Below are 23,768 nucleotides of genomic sequence, written 5' to 3'. Positions count from 1 at the left end.
ATATCTCAAAACAAAGATGATGAGACCTACCAAACAAAAGTGCTGGTAGGTTGATAGACACACAAACAAACACAAGGGTTATATATAATAGAGGGAAACATTCCACGTGGGAAAAATATATATAGAAACAAAGATGATGAGACTTACCAAACAAAAGTGCTGTCAGGTCGATAGACACACAAACAAACACAAACATACACACAAAATTCAAGCTTTCGCAACAAACGGTTGCTTCATCAGGAAAAAAAGGGAAGGAGAGGGAAAGACGAAAGGATGTGGGTTTTAAGGGAGAGGGTAAGGAGTCATTCCAATCCCGGTAGTGGAAAGACTTACCTTAGGGGGAAAAAGGACAGGTATACACTCGCACACACACACACATCCATCCGCACATACACAGACACAAGCAGACATTTGTAAAGGCAAAGAGTTTGGGCAGAGATGTCAGTCGAGGCGGTAGTAAAGAGGCAAAGATGTTGTTGAAAGACAGGTGTGGTATGAGTGGTGGCAACTTGAAATTAGCGGAGGTTGAGGCCTGGCGGATAACGAGAAGAGAGGATATACTGAAGGGCAAGTTCCCATCTCCGGAGTTCTGACAGGTTCATGTTAGTGGGAAGTATCCAGATAACCCGGATGGTGTAACACTGTGCCAAGATGTGCTGGCCGTGCAACAAGGCATGTTTTGCCACAGGGTGAGCCTCATTACCAACAAACACTGTCTGCCTGTGTCCATTCATGTGAATGGACAGTTTGTTGCTGGTCATTCCCACATAGAAAGCTTCACAGTGTAGGCTGGTCAGTTGGTAAATCACGTGGGTGCTTTCAGACGTGGCTCTGCCTTTGATCATGTACACCTTCTGGGTTACAGGACTGGGGTAGATGGTGGTGGGAGGGTGCATGGGATAGGTTTTACACCGGGGGCGGTTACAAGGGTAGGAGCCAGAGGGTAGGGAAGGTGGTTTGGGGATTTCATAGGGATGAACTAAGAGGTTACCAAGGTTAGGTGGATGGCAGAAAGACACTCTTGGTGGAGTGGGGAGAATTTCATGAAGGATGGATCTCATTTCAGGGCAGGATTTGAGGAAGTCGTATCCCTGCTGGAGAGCCACATTCAGAGTCTGATCCAGTCCTGGAAAGTATCCTGTCACAAGTGGGGCACTTTTGGGGTTCTTCTGTGGGAGGTTCTGGGTTTGAAGGGATGAGAAAGTGGCTCTGGTTATTTGCTTCTGTACCAGGTCGGGAGGGTAGTTGCGGGATGTGAAAGCTGTTTTCAGGTTGTTGGTGTAATGGTTCAGGGATTCCGGACTGGAGCAGATTCGTTTGCCTCGAAGACCTAGGCTATAGGGAAGGGACCGTTTGATGTGGAAAGGGTGGCAGCTGTCATAATGGAGGTACTGTTGCTTATTGGTGGATTTGATGTGGACGGACGTGTGAAGCTGGCCATTGGACAGATGGAGGTCAACGTCAGGGAAAGTGGCATGGGATTTAGAGTAGGACCAGGTGAATCTGATGGAACCAAAGGAGTTGAGTTTGGAGAGGAAATTCTGGAGTTCTTCTTCACTGTGAGTCCAGATCATGAAGATGTCATCAATAAATCTGTAACAAACTTTGGGTTGGTAGGCCTGGGTAACCAAGAAGGCTTCCTCTAAGCGACCCATGAATAGGTTGGCATACGAGGGTGCCATCCTGGTACCCATGGCTGTTCCCTTTAATTATTGGTATGTCTGGCCTTCAAAAGTGAAGAAGTTGTGGTTCAGGATGAAGCTGGCTAAGGTAATGAGGAAAGAGGTTTTAGGTAGGGTGGCAGGTGATTGGCGTGAAAGGAAGTGCTCCATCGCAGCGAGGCCCTGGACGTGCGGAATATTTGTGTATAAGGAAGTGGCATCAATGGTTACAAGGATGGTTTCCAGGGGTAACAGACTGTGTAAGGATTCCAGGCGTTCGAGAAAGTGGTTGGTGTCTTTGATGAAGGATGGGAGACTGCATGTAATGGGTTGAAGGTGTTGATCTACAGAGGCAGAGATACATTCTGTGGGGGCTTGGTAACCAGCTGCAATGGGGTGGCCGGGATGATTGAGTTTGTGAATTTTAGGAAGAAGGTAGAAGGTAGGGGTGCGGGGTGTTGGTGGGGTCAGGAGGTTGATGGAGTCAGGTGAAAGGTTTTGTAGGGGGCCTAAGGTTCTGAGGATTCCTTGAAGCTCCGCCTGGACATCAGGAATGGGATTACCTTGGCAAACTTTGTATGTGCTGTTGTCTGAAAGCTGACGCAGTCCCTCAGCCACATACTCCCGAGGATCAAGTACCACGGATGTGGAACCCTTGTCCGCCGGAAGAATGATGATGGAACGGTCAGCCTTCAGATCACGGATAGCTTGGGCTTGAGCAGTGGTGATGTTGGGAGTAGGATTAAGTTTGCCTCTCAATCCTTCTTAAAAATCCTTAATCCTACTCCCAACGTCACCACTGCTGAAGCCCAAGCTATCCGTGATCTGAAGGCTGACCTTTCCATCATCATTCTTCTGGCGGACAAGGGTTCCACGACCGTGGTACTTGATCCTCGGGAGTATGTGGCTGAGGGACTGCATCAGCTTTCAGACAACACCACATACAAAGTTTGCCAAGGTAATCCCATTCCTGATGTCCAGGTGGAGCTTCAAGTAATCCTCAGATCCTTAGGCCCCCTACAAAACCTTTCACCTGACTCCATCAACCTCCTGACCCCACCGACACCCCGCACCCCTACCTTCTACCATCTTCCTAAAATTCACAAACCCAATCATCCCAGCCGCCCCATTGTAGCTGGTTACCAAGCCCCCACAGAACGTATTTCTGCCTACGTAGATCAACACCTTCAACCCATTACATGCAGTCTTCCATCCTTCATCAAAGACACCAACCACTTTCTCAAACGCCTGGAATCCTTACCCAGTCTGTTACCCCTGGGATCCATCCTTGTAACCATTGATGCCACTTCCTTATACACAAATATTCCGCACGTCCAGGGCTTCACTGCGATGGAGCACTTCCTTTCACGCCGATCACCTGCCACCCTACCTAAAACCTCTTTCCTCATTACCTTAGCCAGCTTCATCCTGATCCACAACTTCTTCACTTTTGAAGTCCAGACATACCAATAATTAAAGGGAACAGCCATGGGTACCAGGATGGCACCCTCATACGCCAACCTATTCATGGGTCGCTTAGAGGAAGCCTTCTTGGTTACCCAGGCCTACCAACCCAAAGTTTGTTACAGATTTATTGATGACATCTTCATGATCTGGACTCACAGTAAAGAAGAACTCCAGAATTTCCCCTCCAAACTCAACTCCTTTGGTTCCATCAGATTCACCTGGTCCTACTCTAAATCCCATGCCACTTTCCTTGACATTGACCTCCATCTGTTCAATGGCCAGCTTCACACGTCCGTCCACATCAAACCCACCAACAAGGAACAGTACCTCCATTATGACAGCTGCCACCCATTCCACATCAAACGGTCCCTTCCCTATAGCCTAGGTCTTCGTGGCAAACGAATCTGCTCCAGTCCGGAATCCCTGAACCATTACCCCAACAACCTGAAAACAGCTTTTACATCCCGCAACTACCCTCCCAACCTGGTACAGAAGCAAATTACCAGAGCCACTTCCTCATCCCTTCAAACCCAGAACCTCCCACAGAAGAACCCCAAAAGTGCCCCACTTGTGACAGGATACTTTCCAGGACTGGATCAGACTCTGAATGTGGCTCTCCAGCAGGGATACGACTTCCTCAAATCCTGCCCTGAAATGAGATCCATCCTTCATGAAATCCTCCCCACTCCACCAAGAGTGTCTTTCTGCCATCCACCTAACCTTCGTAACTTCTTAGTTCATCCCTATGAAATCCCCAAACCACCTTCCCTACCCTCTGGCTCCTACCCTTGTAACCGCCCCCGGTGTAAAACCTATCCCATGCACCCTCCCACCACCACCTACCCCAGTCCTGTAACCCGGAAGGTGTACACGATCAAAGGCAGAGCCACGTCTGAAAGCACCCACGTGATTTACCAACTGACCTGCCTACACTGTGAAGCTTTCTATGTGGGAATGACCAGCAACAAACTGTCCATTCACATGAATGGACACAGGCAGACAGTGTTTGTTGGTAATGAGGCTCATCCTGTGGCTAAACATGCCTTGGTGCACGGCCAGCACATCTTGGCACAGTGTTACACCATCCGGGTTATCTGGATACTTCCCACTAACACGAACCTGTCAGAACTCCGGAGATGGGAACTTGCCCTTCAGTATATCCTCTCTTCTCGTTACCCGCCAGGCCTCAACCTCCGCTAATTTCAAGTTGCCGCCACTCATACCTCACCTGTCTTTCAACAACATCTTTGCCTCCTTACTTCTGCCTCGACTGACATCTCTGCCCAAACTCTTTTCCTTTACAAATGTCTGCTTGTGTCTGTGTATGTGCGGATGGACGTGTGTGTGTGTGTGTGTGTGTGTGTGTGTGTGTGTGTGTGTGTGTGTGTGTGTGTGTGTGTGTGTGTGTGTGTGTGTGTGTGTGTGTGCGTGCGCGAGTGTATACCTGTCCTTTTTCCCCCTAAGGTAAGTCTTTCCGCTCCCGGGATTGGAATGACTCCTTACCCTCTCCCTTAAAACCCTCATCCTTTCATCTTTCCCTCTCCTTCCCTTTTTTTCCTGATGAAGCAACCGTTTGTTGCGAAAGCTTGAATTTTGTGTGTATGTTTGTGATTGTTTGTGTGGCTATCGAGCTGCCAGTGCTTTTGTTTGGTAGATGATGTTACTTACCAAACGAAAGTGCTGGCATGTAGATGGGCACACAAACAAATACAAACATACACATAAAATTCAAGCTTTCGCAACCAACGGGTGCTTTGTCAGGAAAGAGGGAAGGAGAGGGAAAGACGGAAGAATGAGGGTTTTAAGCGAGAGGGTAAGGAGTCATTCCAATCCCGGGAGCGGAAAGACTTACCTTAGGGGGTGAAAAGGACAGGTATACACTCGCGCACACACACACACATAATGTGTGTGTGTGTGTGTGTGTGTGTGTGTGTGTGTGTGTGTGTGTGTGTGTGTGTGTGTGTGTGTGTCTATTTTTAATAAAGGCCATGTTGGCAGAAAGCTTGTTGTGTGACAGTCCTTTTGTTGCATATGTCTGTGACTCAGCAACTCCGCTATAAGGTGAGTGTCAACTATCCTTTTCATAATGTTGAGATCTTAAATTTACAGACTTTAAACTTTATACTTGTTACAAAGTAAATATCTATTTAGAAGAACCAATTTACCAAAGTTTGTTGAGTGCAATATTATGGTAGTCAATGAAAACAAAAGTTTTGTAATCGTTTCCCTAAAGGATAATTCTCAGCTTGTTATGTGGCAAAATGAGTTGTCATTTATTTCAGTTACCAATACCAAGTCAACCAGCATATCGGATACCACAATCACACTTTCTACCTCCACATTGTCTGCCTTGTCTAATTTGTGTGTTCATATGTTTTATTGTGGTATGATCTTTTATTTGCTTGGTACTGGTAAATGAAGCAGATGATATACCATTTAGATACATGACAAGCTGAGGATTTTCCTTTTGAGAAACAATGTAAAACTTGTTCTGTCATTTCCAAATACCATCAGACGCAATGAAAAACTTTTGTTTTCATTGATTACCATACTACCTCACTCAGCAAACATTGGAAAATGGCTTTTTATAAAAAAAAATATTTAATTTGTGACAAGCGTAAAGTTTAAATTCAGTAAACTTAAAGTCTCTGTTCCTTTCAAAAATCATGTAAAAATTATGAATGCCCTTATGATAAAAATCTCTATAACCCCTCTAAGCATGTCAAAAATCAGTTTTTAATTTCAAGTTGGGGTGGAATTCAGTTTATTTCAAAAACAGGTAAAGTTTTTGCATCAGAGAAAGTTTCCTTATTGAGAACTGGTAATCACAGTGCTTTATATAGTGGAAATGGCTACATAATGGAAGGTGAGAATGCTGAGTTGATGAACTGCTGACGGAAGCACTCCAATCCACTTATTCTCAAATGCCAACTAACTTACATAGTACTATTCTAATTAATTATTCTATTTTGTTTGTTTGAGTGATATCTAAGTTTTCTGTTAAATAAGATCTGATGAGCAATGCAATACATGGACAATATGATACGTGATAAGTGTGAAACTTTTCCGAGAGCTTCCAAGCTTTCTCACCTGACTATTAGGGACATGTTGAACTCATCAGGAGTAAGGAACTAAAACTTTCAATTATCTTTCACTAACAACATTGACAGCAATAATCCATTCTGCACAGTCTGCCCACTAAAGCAGTTCTATCCATGACGTTGAGTATGTTCACAAGACAAAAATTAATCATTTGATTCCAGAATCATAATTCATGTTTTCACATGTGACTGATAGTCTAGAAATCTTGTTAACTATCTCACCATAGACACTTTAGGCAGCTGCAAAAGTACCAATGTGTGCTCGGAGTATTAGGCGTGTATATGAACAAACCACGAAAAATGAAGTTTTAAGCATTTTCAATGTAAAAATATATCTAAGTATCTCAGACTGCAGGATGACTATAATATTTGGATGTTGCTAACAATAAACTTTTGTTTTGAAAGTAATCTCACATGAAGGAAAAGCAGTGGTTTCATTAGAGAGTTTCTTTCTTTTTGAATGGAATCAGTGGTCCATTTGCTATTTTCTTGCCAAGTACATGCACGTTGTGTTAGTGGCAGTGGACAGTGAGAAATAAGCAAAACATAATCATGTGAGAATTCCAGTAAGTGGGTAGTCAGATTCTGAGATACCTCTTCTGTAATTTTTTAAAATATGAAATTGTATTTATACTGAGGGGATGAAAGTCAAACTGTAGTGGTATGCACACATACAGCTGCTGGTGGTATCATGTACACAAGGTATAAAAGGGCATTGCATTGGTGGAGCTCTCAATTGTACTGAGGTTATTCATGCAAAAAGGTTTTGAACATTAATATGGCAGCATGACAGGAATTAACAGACTTTGAACATGAACTGGTAGTTGGAGCAAGAAATATGGGACATTCCATTTTGTAAATCATTAGGTAATTCAATAGTCCAAGAGCCATAGTGTCAAGAGACTGCCGAGAATGCAAAATTTCATGCATTACTTCTCACCACATAGAGCACAATGATCCAATAATCCCCTCCAGATGAACTGTAAAATTTTAACTAAAGTCATTAAAAAATCTAAAAGTATGTGCATAGAATCTGAAATTAATTGTTCAAATAATAAAATCAAAAAGATTTGGAATGTAATAAAGAGGGAAACAGCTACTGCACGATCTGACAACGTAAAAACTGTTGTCCTAAAAATTAACGATTTGGAAATAACTGATAGTAAACAGATAGCAGACACATTTAATAACCACTTTCTAACCATCACTTCTCAAATAGGTTGCAGTGGTGACCTAAGGGAAGCTGCATATATTCTGAAACTTAACCTCCCACAAAGTTTTAATGATAGAAATGTACCACCCATAACTGTTAATGAAATAAAAAAAAATAATTAACTCATTGAAAAGTAAACGATCTTCAGGTATAGATAACATCTCTAGTAAACTGTTGAAAGCCTGCAGTAATGATGTAAGTCTAGAACTTGCTTACATTTGCAATACATCTCTTTATGAGGGAGTTGTTCCAGGGAGAATGAAATATGCCATTGTGAGACCTCTTTTCAAGTCTGGCGATGCTACAGATGTCAAAAATTATTGTCCTATCTCTCTCTTAACAATGTTTTCAAAGGTTCTTGAAAAGGCAGTGTATAACAGGATTGTGGCACATCTTGATAAACTTAATGTTACTAACCACAGACAGTTTGGTTTTTAAAAAGGGGGTTTCCACAGAGCGTGCCATATACTCACTCACAAATGATGTCTTGGAGTCTATTAATAGTAATAAGTCACCAGTTAGTGTCTGCTGTGATCTTTCCAAGGCCTTTGATTGTGTAAACCACAAGATACTCTTGGAGAAGGCTTATCATTACAGAATCAAAGGGCCTATAGGTAACTGGCTAAAATCATATCTTGAAGACAGGAAACAAAAGGTGGTTCTAAATGGCTGCAACAAAGGATCTTCTAATCTAGTGGATTCTGAATGGGGCAAAATACAGCATGGAGTTCCCCAGGGGTCTGTCCTTGGACCCTTGCTGTTTTTAATATATGTTAATGATTTACCTCTGTCCATTAGTAAAAATTGTGAATTCACAATGTTTGCTGATGATACACGCATGGTAGTAGATGGTAAGTCTACTGCTGATCTGGAGACTGATGTTAATGATATACCCAGGGAAGTTACATGTTGGTTTTCAATTAATTCTCTTTCAGTTAATATTAAAAACACTAATTTTACACAGTTCCACACAAAAAATAAAACACCAGAAAATATAATAATTGCTCATGACAACGAGGAACCAGAACAGGTGCACTCCACTAAATTCCTAGGGGTTCACATTGACAGTAGGCTCAACTGGGAACAGCATGTGTCCCTTACTATAAAAAGGCTTTCATCAGCAACTTTTGCTTTAAGAATCATTACTCATTTTGGGGACATCGACATTTTAAAATCAGCTTACTTTGGATACTTTCACTCATTAATGAGTTATGGAATAATCTTCTGGGGTAATTCACCAGCCTCAAAAAAAAATCTTAACTGCTCAGAAGAGAGCAGACAGAATCATCTGTGGGGTTCCTCCATGAACCTCATGTAGAAAACTTTTCACACAGTTTGGTATACTGGCTACAACATGTCAGTACATATACTCTGTGATGAATGTTGTTAATAAAGACTATGCTCAGTGTGAAACAAATTGTACATACCATAACTAAAATACTAGAGGTAAAAATGATCTACATGTCGCACTAAAAAATTTATCACTTGTACAGAATGGAGTAAAGTATGCTGCTATAAAGACTTTTAATGCATTGCCTATATTAAATGTACAAGAGTAAATGAAACGCTGTTCAAAGGTACATTAAAAACATACCTGCTTGACCATCCACTGTACTCCTTAGACGAGTTCTTTTTCCAAAATAATGCACTCCCTTAACAATAGATGTACTTAGTCTCTTAGTTATTAGATGGATGATACAATATTATGTTAATGTTATAGTGTTAATGTATAGTTATAATGTTATAGTGTGAATTGGTATACTAGTTAAATGACAGCTTGAAAATGAGAAAAAGTTGTTGTGACTCGCCGATCATTCAAAGTGCCGGCGCGCTATTACGCGCGTCCTCTACATGCGGCGCTGTCTGCCAGCCATGCAGCAGCTGCGCCACCTAAGCGGCCAGCCGAGCAGTGGCTGCTAGACTGGGACTCAGTGCTCATTTGAATGCTAATGTGTACACATGTCTTGTTTGTTAACTTACTCTGTGACTTATATGTGTTGTGTTGTTCTGAAATATATGTGCTAAACTTGAAGTTATAACAAAAGTGATACTTATAAATATTAATATCATTGTGTTATATTACAATTTTGTAACATTAATTGTATTTGTACAATTGTATTGATACGTTCCACATCTAGGTGAATCACTTGCTTGAACGGATCCATCGAATACGCATACCAAATAAATAAAAATAAATACAACTAATGGCAGAATGAGATTTTCACCCTGCAGCGGAGTGTGCGCTGATATGAAACTTCCTGGCAGATTAAAACTGTGTGCCCGACCGAGACTCGAACTCAGGACCTTTGCCTTTTGCGGGCAAGTGCTCTACCATCTGAGCTACCGAAGCACGACTCACGGCCGGTACTCACAGCTTTACTTCTGCAAGGCAAAGGTCCCGAGTTCGAGTCTCGGTCGGGCACACAGTTTTAATCTGCCAGGAAGTTTCACAACTAATGGTCTTTATTTAACAACCAAGGACAGTGGTATTTGCATATAGTTGTCAGTGCTAACAGACAAGCCACATTGGTCAAAATAACTGCAGAAATCAATGTGGGACGCATGACAAATGTACCATTAGGACAGTGCACCAAAATTGACATTAATGAGCTATGGCAGCAGATGACCAATGCAATGCCTTTGCTAACAGCATGACATCACCTGCAGTGCCTATCCTGGGCTCGTGACCATATAGGTTGGACCCTGGATAACTGGAAAACTGTGACTTCTGAAAACAACAGAAGTAGGGTACAATACGCTTGTTCGCCCACTGCTTGAATACTGCTCAGCAGTGTGGGATCCGTACCAGATAGGGTTGATAGAAGAGATAGAGAATATCCAACGGAGAGCAGCGCGCTTTGTTACAGGATCATTTAGTAATCACGAAAGCGTTACGGAGATGATAGATAAACTCCAGTGGAAGACTCTGCAGGAGAGACGCTCAGTAGCTCGGTACGGGCTTTTGTTGAAGTTTCGAGACCATACCTTCACCGAAGAGTCAAGCAGTATATTGCTCCCTCCTACATGTATCTCGCGAAGAGACCATGAGGATAAAATCAGGGAGATTAGAGCCCACACAGAAGCATACCGACAATCCTCCTTTCCACGAACAATACGAGACTGGAATAGAAGGGAGAACCGATAGAGGTACTCAAGGTACCCTCCGCCACACACCGTCAGGTGGTTTGTGGAGTATGGATGTAGATGTAGATGTAGTCAGATGAGTCCCAGTGTCAATTGGTAAGAGCTGATGGTAGGGTTCAAGTGCAGTGCAGGACCCACAAAACCATGGACTCACATTGCCAAGTAGGCACTGTGCAAGCTGGTGGTGTTTCCATAATAGTGTGGACTGTGTTTACATGGAATGGACTTAGTCTTCTGGTCCAAATAAACTGATTATTGAGTGGAAATGGTTATGTTCAACTACTGGGTAGCTATCTGAAGCCAATAAATGATGCAATTTTTATCGATGACAATGTGCCATGTCACCAGGCCACAAATGTTCATGACTGGTTTCAAGAACATTCTGAACAATTTGAGCAAATGATCTGGGCACCCAGATCACCCAACATGAATCCCATCAATCATTTATTGGACATAAGTGAGAGGTCAGTTCATGAACAAAATCCTGTACCAGCAATACTTTCATAATTATGGATAGCTATAGAGGCACAATGGCTCAGTATTTCTGCAGAGAACTTCCATTCACTTGTTGAGTTTATGCCACAACATGTTGCTGCATTGCAATGGGCATAAGGAGGTCCAACATGATATTAAGAGATATCTCATGCTTTTTGTCATTTTGATGTAAAAATAATTCACTACATAAAAAATGGAAGTATTGTCTCACTTAAGACAATCAGCATGTATATTGAGAATACAAGGAAACAGTTCTTTAAAATATCATAAGGATAATGATCTTTGCAATACATAAGTTGGAAAGTCAGTGTATCATTAAAAACAAAATGATCCAAAGAATGTGTAATGTCGCTGTGGTCTTTGTGTAAATGAAGCATTTAAGAAATAATAAATCTAAATTTCGCACCGTTATCCTGTAAGTTGGTAAGCATGCTATAAACAGTGTGCAGAATGGCCTGTAGGTGGCAGCATAGTGCAGATGCACACATACCGTCGCACTATCGGTATAAAGACGGCCGCCCCACTTGCGACTTGCACCAGGGAAGAACAGCATTCTGTTATTTGGTTTTTGCGTAGTGAGGGTGTGAAACCTATTGAAATTCATCAATGAATGAAGGTTCAGCACGGTGATGCATGTTTGTCACAGCAGCGAGTCTATGAATGGAGTAGGAAGTTCACAAATGGTGTGACTTCAGTGGAAGATGCTTCTCGACCAGGTCCAGCACAATGAGTTGTGACTCCACAGAACATTGCAGCAGTTGAAGCCATAGTGAAGGAAAACTGCCAAGTGACACTGAATGACATTGCAGCATGTTTACAGATTAGCGATGGGTCAGCACATCACACTGTGCATGATGTGCTCCAGTTTCACAAAGTGTCTGCAAGATGGGTGCCATGCCAGCTGACTCCTGAAATGAGAGAACGACATGTTGATGCTTGTGAATAACTTCTTCGGCACTTTGAATGAGAAGGTGATGGCTTCCTTGCAAGAATCAATACTGGGGACATTACCTGGGTTCACTTCCACCAACCAGAAATGGAGAGAGTGAGCAGTTTGCATCATTCATGAATTTGATGGTGTAATTGTTATACTTGCATTGTGGGGTACAGTTTGAATAATGTAAAGTTGTGTTTTAGGTTCTCATTCGTGTCATGCAAGTCAAAATGCAGATCTGATTATTTGCTATTTAATCCATTTTCAAATATATTCAAAAAAATGTTTAACTAAAAACTTTACATATTCTTCCTTTCGATTTCACATTGCTACTTTGCATAACTTTCCATTGGGAACACTACATGACAGCTTTGCACTATGAGCTCTACCTAGGAGCTTTCTGAACTGAGCTATTCCTCACAGCTCTCATAACTGCTTTGTATAAACACATGCTGTGGCAATTTTGGCACAAAAACAAAATTGAATATTTTATAATATTTAATTAGAGTGACCATATTTTCTTCGGACAAAAGTGGGACTTTCATACATTTTCTTGGCCAAAAAGTGTGTGTGTGTGTGTGTGTGTGTGTGTGTGTGTACAAAACCAAACAAAGAATGGAAAGACTGTAAAGAAGTAGATTTCAAGTTATTCAGAAATTTACTCATTAAGAAATGTAACATTTATAACACAGAATGTAGAAAGACATACAGTACCAATCACTACAAAAAAAGTTCTTAGTGAACACAAGGAATATATAGTTTTGTGGATTCCACACTGCAATCATATTTCTTCGAAGATGAAATTTCATTCAGCAACTTAGGTTTGCCTAATAGGTATGAATAGAAGTCAGTGGAACTGTATTTACTGAAATTTAAACAAGTCAGTAAAATACACTTAACACTCCTCACTGTAAATCTATTCCTCTCATCTGTCCACTGTGAGGATAGTAAGCTGAAAACTCTTTCAACATTTGCATTGTGGGCAGGGAGTGAAAAGAAGTTCTGCACTATATTAAGTGATTCTCTGAACTGTTCATTACACTGGCAAGATCTGAAAAACCTACACCATTTTTCATGTGCCATTAACTGATTCCATTGTTCACTGAATGTTTCCACTTGTTGTTTTACAAATGACTGTATATGAACTATTTCATCAAATAAGAGGCTGTCATTTACTAGAATGCCATTTTCATTTAGCCACATTGAAGCATTTTCAACTACTGACCATTCTGGCAGTTCTGTGAGCATCATCCATTAGAATACAGAAAACTCAGCTATTCCTTGTAGCCATGAGGATAAATAGTCTACTGAAGCATCATAAAATGTTGATACTGCTAGGTCAAATTTCTTAACAGACTAGTCATCACAATCATTCAGCAGTTTTTTTTACACTTAGTGGCACAAAATGTTCATGTTTCCTTGAATTTAGACTTGTCAAAGCTTTATTTAAGACTGCTAATACTTCACATATAGAATTACTCTGTTTCTCAATGCTCAGAATGGATTGTTGGAAAACACTCATTTTTGAATGTACAAAAAGTAAATAACATTCATTTATAGGATCACTGAAAAAACTCTTTAAGATTGCAGGGCACTTTGAGGTAGACTGTGACAAAAAGTAAGATTTCAAAGGTTCGTACATTTTCAAGATCCTTTCTACGGCTGGCAACAATGAAAGCCATCTTGTTTTGGAAAAGGAAAGTAAATTTTTGTAAGTGACACCAACAAATTCACAGAATTCAGTGAGTTCTGCAACACGAATAGAAAAAATATGAAAATGGTTGCACAACTTCATGACAATGCAGTCAATGTCAACAGGTAAAACATCACAAGCACTTTGAAGTGTGTTATGAACAACATGTGCTGGACAACCTACGCCAACAATGTTAGAGTTTTTTAACTTTTCTTTCAGATGTGTGAAAATATTATTACTCTCTTTCTTCATTAACCCCCCCCCCCCCCAAATTACAGTTAGTATTGTCTGCACCAAATGCAACACACTTTGAGATGATACTGAATGACTGTATAACATGAGAAAGATAATTGGAAATTGTTTTGGACTTTTCATTCTGCAATTCATCAAGATCAAGCAATTTCGTCTGCAGTCCACCTTCACTTACAGAAAAATACTGAACTATCACAGGAAAAATTTTCTGATGCCCATGGTTGTTAGCATCAGTAGATACTGAAAAGTATTTTGCACCGTTTATGGCAGCTATTACCTGTTTCTGGGAATGCAGAGCTTTAACATTGTTGATAATTGCTTCACACTTTGTTCTTCCACACGAAACATTTTCTGCAATCTTAGAATCAGGAAAAATTTTTTTGTTTAGTTGAACATTGCAGTCATTAGCATGATAGCTTTGGTGGTGTTCAACAACATGGAATGACAGGGTTCCTTCTGCTGCAGCTACGTGTTTCTGTTCCTGTGTATTTGAAGTTACAAAATATCTCGTCATTTTTTGCGAGGAACCTGCCAATTGAAGATTATTCCTGTATTTCTCTGATTCCATATGATGCTTGAGATCTGCAGCACCACCATGAGACATGGATACAGCACAGTTACATATGTTACATTTTGCTGAACAGTCATTGTCTGTAGCAATGAAACAAGGAAATTTCCTCTGAAGCTCTTCCAGAAACTTTGATTTTCGTTTCGGCATTGCCACGACATGCTAGCACTCCATGAAACTGATACTGAGTGCTGACAACAATGGCAAGCAAAAGCAAAGAAAATAAGAGCACACAACAATTATAGTGCTTAATCAGTACATTATCAGGGGATACCAATGTACGGAATGTCAGTTTCAATTGATAGTTTATAAAATCGACACTCAGAAAATATTGTAACCACTTTGTAAATGTCTGAAAATAATCCTTGAAAGTCGGGACAAATTGCTTGTTTAAAAAAAAAAAAAAAGTTGGGAAAAAATTTTGAGCCTCAAAAAATGGGACAATCCCGGTTAATCGGGATGTATGGTCACCCTATATTTAATGTAAGACTGACTTATAACATTTACATATTCTCAGTAAAGTTCTATTACTACCTTTCAACAAAGTTATTTTTTTCCAGCTGATTAGTTTTCTTTCCTTTCTGTTACATTTTATGAACTTTGTTCTTACAGTTGTATTTTGACTAACTACATCATAGTAAAGGCCCACTTCACCCTTTTACATTTTTAATTTTAATATGAAAATTGCAAAATTTCTAATTTTATGATCTGATTTTACAAAACACATTATAAAATTTCTTTGCGATAACAAAAGATGAAAATAATAGTTTTTCTGAATAATTTCACATTACAGAGTTGTAATTACCTGTGTAAGAAACGTTAATTTACTTTTTACACAAAATGGATCTGTTTTAATTGAACAAGGCTGAATCACAATGCAGAGCTCATGTTGTATATGTATTTCACATTTTTACTGTTGATATTTCTTCATATGTACTCGAAACATTAGCACTCCCTAGTAACCTACCTGATCCTCTGTGTCATGTCATACTATCTAGTAGGAGCTATCTATAGAAGCCAGGAGAGGATAATCTCTATGATGGGAGGTGGAACTTGGTTGTCAGTGGTCAGGATGCCAGTAGTTCTGATGGGATTGCAGTGGAGCAGCAGGTAGAAGGCTGCTTGTTGTCTGACATATCATAATGAAATAGTATTGTTAAACATTCATTTTATTGCTCAACAGACTACAACAGTTGGTCAGAGGACAGCACTGCCAAGGTACAGACAGCACACAGCTGGTAAGGAGACCCTGTGGTAGGCAAGCAGCATGTTGTCACTAACAGTGTGTGGCATTGCTTGGCAGGGTAAGTAAGAAAGTCAGCAAGGGCACTGATAGAAGGAGCATATGACATCCTGTGATGGAATGCACGTTGACTAGGTGTGGCCTCACAACTCTGAGCATGGTGCACCAGAGCACATGGAATCATGCCTAAGACCCAGTGGTGATTACACAGTTCACAGCAGCAGTTCTTCTCCATAAAAGTGAAGGTAAACGTGAGAGAATTTACCCACACAGATGAAAGCAGTTGAGCAGCTGCACAGACCCAGGCTCAAACCATAAATCACCAGGTCAGCAGAGTGGCAGTGTCTGAATGTGAGTCCTCATGTGGCCAAGTAAAATAGTTAAGCTGCAACATGCCTGTCCTTTTCAGAAGAGTCCACTGGATTGAAGTTCATGGTAATTCTGCAGTGACTTGGTACACATCTTTTAGATGACAATTATGTCCTGTACTCTCAGTTTTTTTCCTTACATTACTTCAGCTTAACCCACAAGTTTCATTGACTGTATTTGTAATCTAAACATTATTTGCTGTGATTAGCTTATTGATTTTCTCTTTTTTCCTCACTTGGACATAATTCCATTGAATCATCACTTACAAACTAGTAAAGTACCATTACTATATTCTCCCTTCTTGAAAAATTCCTTAGCAATAATTTAATAATTTATAATAATTTAACAGTAAATGGTTCCATTCAGTTCCTCTTGTTTAGTACTCCTCTTTGTTTATCATGTGGCACCTTAACTAATTCTTACTTAAATAACCATTATTTACTGGGAGTAACCCAGTCAAGTGGCAGTGAATGTACTTGGAGTTTACCATTTTGAGTTCTCGTTGATGTTTGACAGTTGATTATTCCACACCTGTGTATTTAGTCTTTCTGAAATTTTGCTGCTGGCGTCCAACTATGCCATATTTCATACACTGCCTGATGATATTGCCTTTGAATTTGGCCCAATTGTCTACATCTATAATACCTTACATCAGTAGATAAGAAACCTCTTATATTCTCTACCCTTGTTGCTATGTCTGTCTTTTCAAGCTCTGTTGCTATCCTGATGGTGGCAGTAAGTACATTTGGGATTCATGCCTTTACCCTCCTTGACATATTGGGTTGTAGTCTATTTAGGAAAGCATCCAGTGCTTCATTTTCCACCTGCTTGAAAATAACTTCCTTTGTTTCATCACTCTCTGTCAGCTCATGTTTGTTCACATTGATTTTCTTTATTCTCTCAACAAAATTTTCTAATGACTCATTATGCATCTGCAATATGCCACTCAGCTGTTCATGAAAGGATCTTAAGCTATTTTGCTTCTTGTAGTGTTGCACAAGATCCTCCCTTAGTTACTCAGATGTAATTGCACTCCTCAAACTTCTGTGATGCCTCATTAAGGCCTTTCCTTCACACATTAAGTCATCTGTAATAACTCTTAGTCCATTCAGATATCTAGCCTTTTGGTTTCCACTAGGTCATCAACAAATGAAAACATATCCTTTGTCGATCTGCCAGAAAAAATGGTAAGCAAAGTGGTGGCTGTTGAATCTAATGAATTAGTAGTTAAACTGTATGAGGACCTACCCCCTACCCCCCCCCCTCTCTCTCTCTCTCTCTCTCTCTCTCTCTCTCTCTCTCTCTCTCTCTCTCTCTCTCTCTCTCTCTCTCTCAGCAACTAGCTGCCTATATATCTATGTTAGCAGTCTCTAACTGTGCTACTTGATTCATCAAAGACTTACTCACCTCCTGTGACAGTTAGCTGGTGCTGACTAGGCACATGGTGCACCCAGCAGGTTGCATTGGGTGCACCTCACTGGGTACTTGACCACATAATCCTCTATAGCATTTCTGTGGAATTGTGACAATTGGCTTGTTCTTCCAGCTCCACAAACTGCACCTTCAACATTCTGTGACAGTCGTTTCCCAACCATTCCCATTGCAAATGAAATAGTGAGGGGAGGGGGGAATCAGTCCACTTACCCCACTGCGTTTCTAGATACTGCTGCTAGAGACATGGTCCTGGATCCAACTGCAGTGCAGACACCTGTAACCGCTCCTGACATCACTTGTAGAGGTCAGGAGTGGATGGTGTCTATGAGTACCATATGGTGAGTGGCAGAACAAGGTTGTTAGGAAACAAGTACTTCACCATCTTGGGCAGGTTCCCATGGAGCAATAAGTAGATGTCTCATTGTTGTTTGACGTATCATAACAGAAACAGCATTGTTAAACATTCATTTTATTGGTCAGCAAACAACTACAGTCATGATGATGGACAGTGAAGAGGTGCTGTGGTAGGCAAGTGGCCTAATTTCACCAACAGCTTGCAGTTTCACTCAGTGAGTCATGAAGGCTGCCAACACAAAGAGAATATGATGGCTCATGTTGGCATTCACACAGACCTGTCACAGCCAAAAAGCTCAGAGCAGGGTGCACCACAGTGTGTGGAACCTTGCTGAAGACCCACTGTGGATGAGACAGTTCACAACAGCAGCCTACCCCTGCAAGCAGAGGCAGGCAGTGACAGAGAGTGCCTGCACAGATGAAGGTGTCTGAGCAGCTGCCCAGCCCTGGACTTGAACTGCAGCTACGGTAGGAGACTGGCAGTAACAAGTAGACAAATGGAAATAACGAAGCAAATATTTGGTCCCAGTATGTGGATGATATGTTTGTTTTGTGGCGGCTTGGCAGGGAGGAACTGGATCATTTTCACAAACATCTGAGTGGGATTGATCTGAACATTCAGTTTACAGTGGAAGAGGAGGTAAGTGGAAGATTGAATTTTCTTGATATGCTAGTTTTCAAGAAAGAAGATGGTAGCTTGGGCCAAACAGTTTATCAAAAACCCACCCCACAGGCCATTACCTACACCAGTATTTGAACCACTACCCAAAACAAAAGTGAGGCATTATAAAGGCATTGGTAGATGGAGCAAGGAAAATCTGTGAACCAGAGCTGCTTGATGTAGAATTAAAACGTCTCACAAATGCATTGCTCAAGAATGGTTATTCATCCACTGAGGTGAAAAGAGCATTGAGACCACCATGTATAAATTATAGTGATAGTCAAGTGTCTGCCCCCAGTAGCTGAGTGGTCAGCATGACAGAATGTCAATACTAAGGGCCGGTTCAGTTCCCGAATGGGTCGGAGGAAGGGGTGTCAAATTGAAAGACATGCACCCGGGGGAACAGTCTACCTGACAGGAGGCCCTAGTCACACGACATTTATTTATTTTATGGTCAAGTACTGGTGAAGTTGAAAGTTTTCCAGTCTTTCATTAAGGACATTACTGACCTCGAAGGAAAAATCGTGAGAAAGTGGAACATTGTGGTAATATACAAACCCACCTGGATGTACAAGACCACTCAAAATTGGCCAAGGGTGTCACAAACTGCTGGAAAAAGCAGTAATTTGTAGGATTCTGTGAATTGTGGGGAGGTGTATGTGGGTACTACAAAAAAATGGTCAAAAAATGACTACAAGAGCACAAGGGCAGTTGCAGAAGAGGGAGACTGACAGATAAGCTGTTGTGGAACATGCTTTGCAGCCAGGAGACTACCACATTCATTTTGATAGGACTCAAGTACTGCCAGCCACAAGTGGATACATGAAAGATTATACAGAGAGACCATAAAAATTGTAAAACACTCCACATACAGGGTGTTTCAAATATGACCGGTATATTTGAAACGGCAATACAAACTAAACGAGCAGCGATAGAAATACACCGTTTGTTGCAATATGCTTGGGACAACAGTACATTTTCAGGCAGACAAACTTTCGAAATTACAGTAGTTACAATTGTCAACAACAGATGGCGCTGCGGTCTGGGAAACTCTATAGTACGATATTTTCCACATATCCACCATGCGTAACAATAATATGGCGTAGTCTCTGAATGAAATTACCCGAAACCTTTGACAACGTGTCTGGCGGAATGGCTTTACATGCAGATGAGATGTACTGCTTCAGCTGTTCAATTGTTTCTGGATTCTGGCGGTACACCTGGTCTTTCAAGTGTCCCCACAGAAAGAAGTCACAGGGGTTCATGTCTGGCAAATAGGGAGGCCAATCCACGCCGCCTCCTGTATGTTTCGGATAGCCCAAAGCAATCACATGATCATCGAAATATTCATTCAGGAAATTAAAGACGTCAGCCGTGCGATGTGGCCGGGCACCATCTTGCATAAACCACGAGGTGTTCGCAGTGTCGTCTAAGGCAGTTTGCACCGCCACAAATTCACAAAGAATGTCCAGATAGTGTGATGCAGTAATTGCTTCGGATCTGAAAAATGGGCCAATGATTCCTTTGGAAGAAATGGCGGCCCAGACCAGTACTTTTTGAGGATGCAGGGACGATGGGACTGCAACATGGGGCTTTTCGGTTCCCCATATGTGCCAGTTCTGTTTATTGACGAAGCCGTCCAGGTAAAAATAAGCTTCGTCAGTAAACCAAATGCTGCCCACATGCATATCGCCGTCATCAATCCTGTGCACTATATCGTTAGCGAATGTCTCTCGTGCGGCAATGGTAGCGGCATTGAGGGGTTGCCGGGTTTGAATTTTGTGTGGATAGAGGTGTAAACTCTGGTGCATGAGACGATACATGGACGTTAGTGTCATTTGGACCGCAGCTGCAACACGGCGAACGGAAACCCGAGGTCGCTGTTGGATCACCTGCTGCACTAGCTGCGCGTTGCCCTCTGTGGTTGCCGTACGCGGTCGCCCTACCTTTCCAGCACGTTCATCCGTCACGTTCCCAGTCCGTTGAAATTTTTCAAACAGATCCTTTATTGTATCGCTTTTCGGTCCTTTGGTTACATTAAACCTCCGTTGAAAACTTCGTCTTGTTGCAACAACACTGTGTTCTAGGCGGTGGAATTCCAACACCAGAAAAATCCTCTGTTCTAAGGAATAAACCATGTTGTCCACAGCACACTTGCACGTTGTGAACAGCACACGCTTACAGCAGAAAGACGACGTACAGAATGGCGCACCCACAGACTGCGTTGTCTACATCTTTCACATCACCTGCAGCGCCATCTGTTGTTGAAAATTGTAACTACTGTAATTTCGAAAGTTTGTCCGCCTGAAAATGTACTGTTGTCCCAAGCATATTGCAACAAACGGTGTATTTCTATCGCTGCTCGTTTAGTTTTTATTGCCGTTTCAAATATACCGGTCATTTTTGAAACACCCTGTATTTTAATAGAAAGGGGGATGGCGTGAAACTGAATGACATCCACATTCCGGTGCTGAAGAAGTTGTGTACCAGTCTTCAATCATGAGGTGATAGCAACAGCAGATGACAGAAGTCGACAATGGTCAATTGCGCTTTCGCATTCAAAACATGTGATATCATGCCACTGCACTGAAGCACACCGAAGCGGAATTTTGCTGTAGTCAGGCCTGAGCCAAGGTGTGGATTGGATATTCAAAGTAGCTATTTTCTCTGCATATGGGGATAAAACATTGGGTTTTAAGGTGAATTCAGTTTTACCACAGTATAACAGCCTGAAACATTTTATTAACTGTGACATTTCAGCTGTAAAAGTATACATTTTACAGTGACGAAGTAGGCCTGCAGGTAGATCACCAGTTGGAGGACACCAAGTTAGTGGCCTCAAATCTAGCATGGATAGTAGGCCAGTGGCTAGTAGTGACAAAGTCAATTGGTTGCAGCTTGTTGAGTCATGTTGACTCAAAGACTAGCATAGACCTCCTCTTGAAGCTAGTGACTGTCAGACTGCATTCATCTGTCTAGAAATAAGTATATTTATATGGGCTTTGCTCACCTCTCTTTTGCCAGGGCATCTGTCCCCATCACGTAAGCCCCAATAAAGGTGCGGCCTAGTCATGTAACAATCAGTTCACCAATGCTACACTGTCTCTGCCTTTCCACTGTGTCAATGGTTTTACAACTCTGGTGTCTCTTCTGGGCTGGGATATGTGATAACTATCCCAAAGCCAGAGAGAAAGTACTTCCTGTACCCACTGGTAGTTCCTGATGTAAGCCAGTCCTGTTCCTACCCACTTACACAGGTCCCTTGCATCAACTGTGGGTGCCATCTTTATTTGATTCAGCCATGACAAGTGAAGTACTTTAATGTAACATATCTGTTAGAAATGCCATGCAGTACATTCCGAAACTTATTAATTCAATACAACATTGAAAATTTTGGTAAATGACAGCTGTGTAATATATTTTGCATTATAAATTTGACAGACTACTTTTTCCAGACTACATTTACAGGTGGCTCTTTGTTTCAGTTGGTGCTATCCTCAGTATTTGGCTGTCTGATGTTTACTCTCACTGGAATATTCTTGCTGCAAAAAAGTAAGAGTGCTAGTGTAGTGACTTCTGGGATAATATCAGTTGTTGAAGGCATTCTTTTTTTAGGTGATATTTTCATTTCCTTGTGTTATCGACGCAACTACATCCCTATAGATTGAATTTCCACATGTGAAAGTATGTACTGAAAATTTGAAAGTATGTACTGAATATGTGAAAGTCTGTATTGAAAATATATATTTATAATAATGTCACCTGGAATGATGAGACTGTTATGTCATACTTTGTATTAGTCTTAAAGGGCCCCATGTCTTCATAATTTTGGTATTACCAACCTTCATTTCTGAAAAACCAAATAATTTTGTAGATGTAAATGTACTTACTCTTGTATGGCTGTAAAAATATCTGAATAATACAGTTATAAGACTCATTTATGACTACCAAGTAACAACAATGAATAATCTACAGTGCAAGAGAGAGAATATATGCCATCCCTGATGACAGAAAAAAATTGTTTTCACATGTAGCATGCTATTTTCACATATTCTGTGATTCAGTGCAATGTTAATATTAGTATTAGGCGGAACTGTTGTATTAAGTACCCAAAGTTTCAGAATTGCTACAAAAGACAAGGATGCTAACCAAGTCAGTTTTTAATAAGATTAGGAAGATAGAACTATAAAAAATATTGGTCAAATTATGTGAAAATACAGTCAGTGTGCAGTAGCCAAGGATATAGTGTGACTCTAGCACTGCCACCATAGGTTTTCTGTTGAATATTAAATATTCCTTCTGTTATAATTTATATTGTATCATACACTTCGTTATTATTTACAAATAATTGTAGACTTGGGTGCATATGGATACTGAAGAAAAATTGTATTTTCATCTCAGCTAAATGAGACTTGTAGTGTTCATTTCTGCTGAAGGTACATAAAACTGAAATAAACTATTGTAATGAGTTCAATATCCCCACACTGCACAATGATTCACTGAGCCATAGATAGATACATAGATAATAAGTAAGGTACGTAAATAACAAAAGGGTATAAGCAGGCTTATGGGTTTACAAGAGTTTAGTGGAGAATGAGTACTCTGATGCATCTTACTATTTCTGAATTACTGCTAACTCACGGATTCCTGCTGCCCACAGGCCTAACCATAGATATTTTCATAATTAATTGTCATTTCTTCTTCCCCAAAACCCTTAATTCATGGATAAATTTGTTTAATACCCTTTTAATATGTTATACAGAAAGTGAGTACTTATAACACACAAGTTAGTAGCTACTGTAAAATATGACAAATGCTTAACCAATATGGCAAGGAGCAATATATTTGTATTTATTTGTAGTTGTTTGTTGAGGTATTAATGCTGTAAACTACTGTAGTTATATGTTTCCTGTCACTCCATCACATAAGTAGACACAAAATATGTATTGGTACTATAATGCTTTATATATCTCCTGGAATCAGAATCTGCTAGTCTTCCTCTCTCAGCAACTTAGTTCTGCCCAAAAAACCATAAACTAACACTGGTCTCTATACAGTCCCTAACTCCCATGATCCGATTCCTAGATTGAAGCCTTGATCCTCAAAAGACTATTCAGTCTACTGCTATCCTGCTGGCAGGGGTATGAGTGAAGGACTCAGGAGTGGACATCCAAGGAAG

The 23,768-nt window shown here is 40.8% G+C and overlaps 1 protein-coding gene across 1 annotated transcript in view; it reads left to right on the top strand.

Moving 5' to 3' along the window:
- LOC126203474 (uncharacterized) overlaps positions 1 to 23,394 on the top strand; it is an 81,708-nt gene extending 58,314 nt beyond the window's left edge. Inside the window, exon 4 of the mRNA XM_049937792.1 lies at positions 22,075 to 23,394. Within this exon, the coding sequence (XP_049793749.1) occupies positions 22,075 to 22,257 (183 nt within the window). The 3' untranslated portion in view covers positions 22,258 to 23,394. The remainder of the gene's footprint in view (positions 1 to 22,074) is intronic.
- Positions 23,395 to 23,768: the final 374 nt, after the last annotated feature.

This window comes from Schistocerca nitens, chromosome 9 (genome assembly GCF_023898315.1).
Source record: "Schistocerca nitens isolate TAMUIC-IGC-003100 chromosome 9, iqSchNite1.1, whole genome shotgun sequence".
NCBI classification, from domain to species: Eukaryota; Metazoa; Arthropoda; class Insecta; order Orthoptera; family Acrididae; genus Schistocerca; species Schistocerca nitens.
This window is presented reverse-complemented; position numbering and strand designations above follow the sequence as displayed.